General features: G+C 43.2%; 1 protein-coding gene across 1 annotated transcript; it reads right to left on the bottom strand.

Annotated features, from left to right (window-relative positions):
- Window positions 1-645: 645 nt before the first annotated feature.
- Window positions 646-2375, bottom strand: LOC125549355. The gene is made up of 2 exons (XM_048712793.1): window positions 2272-2375; window positions 646-2169 (listed from the first exon to the last, which is right to left on the bottom strand). The coding sequence occupies exons 1-2, from the start codon at window positions 2282-2284 to the stop codon at window positions 749-751; spliced, it is 1434 nt and encodes a 477-aa protein (XP_048568750.1). The 5' UTR covers window positions 2285-2375; the 3' UTR covers window positions 646-748.
- Window positions 2376-7436: the final 5061 nt, after the last annotated feature.

The following is a 7436-nucleotide window of genomic DNA, read 5'->3' as shown; positions in this document are numbered from 1 at the left end:
ACAAGTAATAATGCGAGCACCAATGTCAAGTTTAGGACCTGAACCTTAATGGGCTGGGAATACCACTCTCCTCCTAACCATCGAACCACAAGTTGGTTCACATATAGTCATTATTTATTTGTCATGGTATATGAGTCTCTTGTCTGGAAAATCCTATTTGACGTAGTTGACGAAACGCACATGAAAGTATATTCTCGGCCGGTTCATTTCAACATTTCTATTGCATTCGTCGTTTTTGACCTGTTTTTTATCTTCAATTTTGATTTTTGTTGTTTTTCTGGTCCAAGCTTTGATTTATTCTAGTTTTCCTCATTTTTCATTTTTTCCCTTTGAGTTTTTCTTCTGGATTCTTCTTCTTATTTTATTATTCTTTCTTTTCTATTTTCTGTTAACAAATATATATTATATACATACTTTTTGAAAAAATATGGTGACGATTCTTTTTGAAATATAGTCATTTTTAATATTTGATGGATATTTTTAAGACATACCATGAATATTTTTTACATAACCTGTTAATTGAATATCTTTTTTCAAAAAATGGATGTCAATGGCTGCCCCGTCATGGGTGTTAAGCAGTGGGAGTCAAATAGGCCTCATGATGATAACAAGAGCAAAGAACATTGCATACGAGCACATGGAAGCAAACACATGATTATTCTTGGGCATTAATGCAATCAGTACAAACTACAAAGTCATCTAATACTCGACAAATGCATCTAGGTGGAGCACGCCATACCATCTAGTTTCATCCATTCTTGTAACTCAAAACAGAGTATACAGCCTGGACGATAGCGCAAACTAGTCCAATGGCAGCCGCTAGGAGCCCGACGGCAAGCCAGGTGTTGTTGAAGTACTTGCGCCTCAGCCAGGCCATCCACCTCCGCGGGTTGCTCAGGAAACGCTTCTCCAGCTTGCAGCATGTCTCCCTCAGATAGTTGCATCGGGGGTCGTTAGGGTCAAACATAATACCCTTGCAGAGGTCGGCCAAGCATCTGGCCACCTCATCATTGTTGCCTTGGCCATGCACGATGACGCCTCTCTTCGTCAACAGCTCCACATCCTTTGTGGTGCAGGCCACCTGGGACATGAACACACAGTACGCTGTGACGTGGCTCCCCACCGTCTCCCGGTTCCGCTGCTCCAGCTCCATCAGGTTGCGCAGCAGGCGCCATGTCTCGGCGTCGATGTCCAAGCAGGGGACCTCCAGCGTGCCACTGCCGCTGCTCAGCTTCACGTCGAGGATGCACCGCGTGTGTCCGGTCTCGCTCATGTCTCGACGCTTGAACATCACCCCGGCGAAGTAGTACTCTGTCGCTGAGCGCCACCTGCGCACGGGCTCGGGGTCGGCGCCGCTGGCCGTTGTAGTAGAAGAGATCGTAGGTGCCACAGGCTTCAAGTGCATATGAAGAAGATGGAGAAGATTGCCTGGATCCGTCGGCACCGTGACCAGATCTGCCACCGCGTACTTTTGTCTCCTGATGAGATCGAGAGCATACTTGGCAATCTGTGTAATCACACGATCGTTACCGTCCAAACCCGTCAGCTCCCCAATCTTTGCAAGGACAAAAAAAGGTATCTGGTTCTCTGCAAGGTAGAACACATCCCGAACCACGGCCAGCGCCTCGGCCCTGCTCGCTGACAGGACGCCTGCATTTGCAGTCCCAGCCGCATCGTCCATGGCTTGTGCTCCGAGTTGGAGGTTGACGAGGCGGGAGAGTATGTAGCAGCCGTCTAGGAGGAGCATGCGGACGAATTGCTCGCTCGTCATGTCAGGAAACGTGTTGCCGTAGCAGTTCCTCACAGATTCCTCGAGGCATCTGAGCTCCTTGACGTAGACGTCCACCTCCACCGTCATGCCGGGTCTCCGAGCCTTGGCTGCCGTGATCACCATGTCCAGGCTCATCAGCTTGTCGTGCTCCATGGCGAGATGCGGGCTCTTGCTCTGGGGTCGAGGGTAGTTGTACGGGCCGATGGCGACGTGGTCGGGGTCATACTCGCCGTTGTCGACGTTACGCGTCTGGTCGCGGACCTTGGCGATGATGATGGGACAAGGAGGGCGCTTGTCGCCGACCTGCGCCTGTGGTGAGTGTAGGGCGTCTAATTCACCTCTCAGACCATTGGCCAGCTGAACCATCTTGGAATCGTCTGAATCGATAGAAGTTTGGCCTACAGTCGAAGCACATCAGTTAGCAGCACAGCATGATTTCGAATGTAATTAGCACATTAGTAAAATAGAAAAAGACGGGGGATGATAAGTTCTCTTGGCACCTTGCTGATCCATTTGCTTGACCACGAGTGGTAAAGCACTAAAGCCTTACTCTGCCGGCGCTCCTGGAGTTCTCTTGCCCTCTCAGCGGACGCTCAGTTCACGCTTTGTTTCGGAGTTGGTAGCCCAGCGCCCGTATATGTAACCCTTCCTCCTAGTACTATAGAATCTGTTGTGGATAAGAACACAAGATTCACGCGCAGGCACGACCTGTATATGTGGAAGCTGCTCAAAGTTGCGATAATTGACACACTTTGCGAAAAGGAACCGACATAACACCTCGACTGTTCGAGTCAAGTCATTCTGAAAAGAGAAAGCTGGTTGTGCACGTTTGATTCCTTGCCAACATCAAGGCCTACATGCAGCACCGGCCAGCCGAGGAAGGAGTACTAGCTTTTCCTGCTTGGCAGCGAGGTTAAGCTCGTCCATCTTGCTAACTTCCGCGACTTACGTCCAGCAGTTTGGATTAGTATGAGCTTTCAGTATCAGATTCCAATCAACTGAGGTTCAGTAGACCGCGTGTATGCATGTGCATGTATTCATTGAGTTTTTTAACTACTTAGATAGCCAGGTGGCCTCGCAAATGAGAGAACATCATCTTAAATATGTTAAAAGTGTCCAAAAATTAAATTATGATATCATAATGTTCAAATTACTGACCCTTAAAGAAATATAAGAGCTTTTGGATCACTAAACTACTTTGTGATGTACTAGCCGGCACATTTGCGGGTTACCGCTCGAAATTTCACGGGCAATTGCTCGGGCTAGTACTATCAGAGCAATTATGTGCCCTTTATGTCAGTTGTTCGTTAGTTTTTACTCTTGGGCATAACGTGATGCTAGAAAATGGTGCAATGATTTATTAAGAAATGATGGGTTGATATTTTGTGGTATTTAATAACATGTTATTTTTCTAGGGTGTTATTTTTCTAGATTATTAAATATGAAAATGAAGACATATTTTGTGGTATTTAATAACATGTTATTCAATAAGCATGAAAGAAAAGGGGAGAAAGGTGAAGCAAAATAACTTTAGAGCACATAAGAATCGAACACCTAGGTTCTTTGGTTACATCGCAGTCCACAATTTTCTGCGCACTCATCCATTATAATATAATACTTATAGATTTTCTAGGTTAGGGTTCAATGCCAAATATTTAGTGCAATGTGTTAAAACTATAGCTTCAACTATTGTAGTACCACAGGAACATGAACATGGACATGGACAGTTCTTCTCGTACGAATGTCGAAGCAGATAGTCGTCGGTACGATATATGGACAAAGTTGAAAAGGTAAATATAAGAGACCATAGGTCATAGAAAATAGCATACAATGGTCATATACTATAAACTAAAAATTCTTATCAATAATGTGGGCTAATAAACGACTTGGACCTGCAATGCCAATTGAGAAAGAACTGTGAAATCATTTCAAGGAAAAGTTAAAAAAAACTTTTGTGACAAATATTTCTCTTACAAGTGAACTATGTGTTACCTGGATATTGTAGATCGTAAGATACATTGGATATAAGATGCACACATTAACCACAAAAATACTGCATTATTTAAGCATTACAATAAATAATAAGGAAATTTCTATTATATTAACAACCATGTGATACATTTGTATGTTTTGGTTTAGTTATAAGGATAACATATATTGAAACAGCAACATGGCATAAGAAAATGGAGGTATCTTAAAGGATATGGTCTAAAGATGTTGGTCAATGTTAGATCATATATTTACATTAGGGAGTTAGTTCATGTAAATATAACTATATTAGAAGCACCTGTTCCTGTGAATCTGGATTATACCTTTTTTACTCCTCTTAGATATGCATGTCGGGTTGATTTTGTCTCAATATGGATCTCCATGCTAAATATATTTCATATCTTACATCCCACAATGTAGAAAATCGTTAGCATAATGAGGAGAAAAGGAGCAGAAGAGGAAGAAGTGGAATTGTTATTTTTAGCAAAAACAGTAGGAAAAGCCCCTACTGCAACTCTTCATTATATTGATGGAATATAATTACATGGAGTACATGTCCAAAGTACAGTAATACATAATTATAAATTGTATACATTTACAAGTGGAAATGATGTACTTAAATGAGAATCTCCTTCCATTTTTTTTGTTTCATGGCCATTATGAAGATTAGGGTGATGTCCAAAGTAACGCTTGGAAAATACTGGTTTGAGGAATTCTATCCTAATGTAAATCTGGATATCCTCACTACTGAAAGAAATAAAAAATTGCAAAAATACTGTAAATATATATGTAACTTCAAAATTCGTACGTAACTGAAGTAAGTTACACCAGAAAAAGGACTTTAATTTTGCAGACGTTTGATTATTTGACACATCACTTGAAATCCGTCGCTATTATCAACCATGAGGTTAATCTCTCCTAGGTGAATATTTTTTTATGTCACCCCTCCCTCCTAAAGATTCCACAAATAGTTCATGCTTAACATGTTCTAATTAATGTGCTATTTCCTTATCGACGGATAAATCAATGTTTTAGTGGCCCTTGGCCCAGTTGTGGGCGGAGCAAGAGTGCAAGTCATAGACGTAGTTGTGGATCGCCTCCCAGAACTTGATGTATGTTGATCTGATTGCCGAACAGTCAGAAGACATATTAGCAGATGGCACGGCTGTGTCCACTGGCCGGAGTGCAGGCTGTATATGAATTGAGATCCTAGATTTCCTGGCTATCAGCCTAGCACTCCTCCGAGTATACTACAATGAACAATAGAGATACAACTGCATGTGTACAGAGTAGAGATGAACCTTGGGTTCCGATCAACATATATCTTGTTTCTCTGCTTCTAAGTAAACCCAAAGTCCCAAACCACAACTATCCAACATGTAAATCGCAACAGTGTACTAACAATTGGTGAATATGACTATAAGAAATTGGTTCGATGTAATATAACACACTTCAATACCACGTTCGTGAAGCTCTTCTATGTTAGGATGTGAGGACAATTGTGGCTGAGGCTGAGGATGGATTGAGCTGGACATCAACGGTGGTTGCATCAGCCCTCAGGGAGAGTGACGCTGAGGGCTACAACCTCTTCCGATCGTGTCCGGACAACGACGGGTGAATGAGAGCACTAACTGGATCGATCTGAGCAATAATTCCGTGAGTGCAGCTTGTAGCGTTCCACTCCAATCGCACATCTCCTTGGGTCCTCCGTTGTCATCTCCCTCTGCAGATCGCAAATGCATAGCCATGTCCTTTCACCTTAGTTCTTCACCAAATTGTGCGTCCTATATATATATATATATATATATATATATATATATAACACAGATCAATACCAGTAGCAGTATGTATGTGATGTTTTTTTATTTCAAAGGAGAACCGGAGAAGGCAAAGGCGAGGACTGCAAGGAAATACCAATCAGGATGTATCGATGACTGGCTGAGGCTGTGGTTTGACCGATCTGTACATCAAGGATGGTTGGGCGCAATCTTGGATTGATCTGAGCAATTACTTCTGGGCCAGCTTGTAGTATTCCCTCTCCCAATCCCACATCTCCTCAGGTCCTCCGTTGCCATCTCCCTAACCAGATCCCAGATGCCGCTGCCTTCATCTAGTTTCACCACCGTTATTCTTCACCAAGTCGTGGGCTGTTGCCATCTCCCAGAGCAGATCGCAGATGCCGTTGCGTCATCTCCTTTCACCGCCGCTCTTCTTCACCAAATCATGTGTAGCCGTCTTCCTGCTCTCCTCCAATCCATGCCCCGTCCCATACCTGCGCATATCACGTGAGGGGCTGAGGGCCCTCCTCCAAGCCAAGCCCTGTACCATACATGTGCATAGCACATGAGGGTTTAGTTTTGCTTGATGGCATTGGTGGGTAATTTGCTTCAGTTTAAAAAGTAAATATTTTTATTTTCAGATCTAACGGTTGTTAGCTCTCTACTCTTTTAATTGAAGTACCGATGTTTCTGATTAATGTGTGATTTTTTAGAATATTCGCCTATTTTTATACGTGTTTTCCTTTTAGTATACTAGTCGCCAACCCGTGCATTCGCACGGGCTAGTGTGTGTTTGTCTGTGTATGTGTCTCTGTGTGTGTGTCTGTTTGTAATGTATACTCCAAAAATGGTTATATTTGCTGAAAATAATACCAAAGTAGTAACGCAAACTGATGATCTATATTACATAAATCACCTAATTTTAGTTATTTACATATGTTTTGAAGATACTAACTATTAATTGTTCATATTTGTTGTGGTTGGCTCAAATAATTAACATTTTGGCCCCGTTTGATAGCAAAGTATTTTCGAAGTATTTTGAGAATACTACGGTTTTTGAGATTACCATAGTTTTATTTACAATGAGCTGTTTGGTTGCCCCTAACAACTGTGATTTTAAAACTATAGTATTGGGAAAACTGTAGTTTTTCTCTGCATAAAAAAAGAACCCCATACCTCTTTTTTTTAGACAGAGTTGCTTTTTTTGGGAAACGTCGGCCTTTATTAATTAGCAACCAAATTACACAAGTTCTCCCCGATACAATCCGGAGCAGAAAGGAAAATACATGGACTCGCATAGTTCAAACTAGACTGAGCTAAAACATGAGCAACAACATTACAGTGCCGACGGACATGCTTGAAAGAAACCGAAGCCAGGGCAACACACTCCGCCTTGATGTCAGCGACAACAACGCCCACAACCGATCTATCACAGGCGGTAGAATTCATTCGATGAATCAGAGACAAGCAGTCAGATTGAAACACCACCCTGGGAAGGTGCTTCTCCCGGGCTAGCATGACCGCGCAACGGAGAGCAAGGGCTTCGGCTACCTACGGCGAAGAAATACCAATAAATGGCTCAGTAGCAGCAGCAAAAAACTGCCCAGAGTGATCAAGAATCACCACACCAGCCGCAGAACGACTCCGAGCAAGATCCACCGCCGCATCAGAGGACACCTGCACAGAATCTTGCGGAGGCGGAGACCAAATGGAGCTAGAAGCAGTGGACTCACGCCTTGGAGCGGGGAGGGGCTTGAACAGATGTTGGAGCACCATCTCAATGTACGCACGAACCCTTGCCGCAGTCCGCTTTGGAGAAGGGGCCTCCGGTTCGTTCCACGCCGAATTTCGGGCCTCCCAAATATGCCACAGAGACACCGTGAGGACAGATATATCCC

The sequence above is a fragment of the Triticum urartu genome, chromosome 3, assembly GCF_003073215.2.
Source record: "Triticum urartu cultivar G1812 chromosome 3, Tu2.1, whole genome shotgun sequence".
NCBI lineage: Eukaryota > Viridiplantae > Streptophyta > Magnoliopsida > Poales > Poaceae > Triticum > Triticum urartu.
Note: the sequence above shows the minus strand (reverse complement) of the source record. Positions and strands in the feature narration are given on the sequence as shown.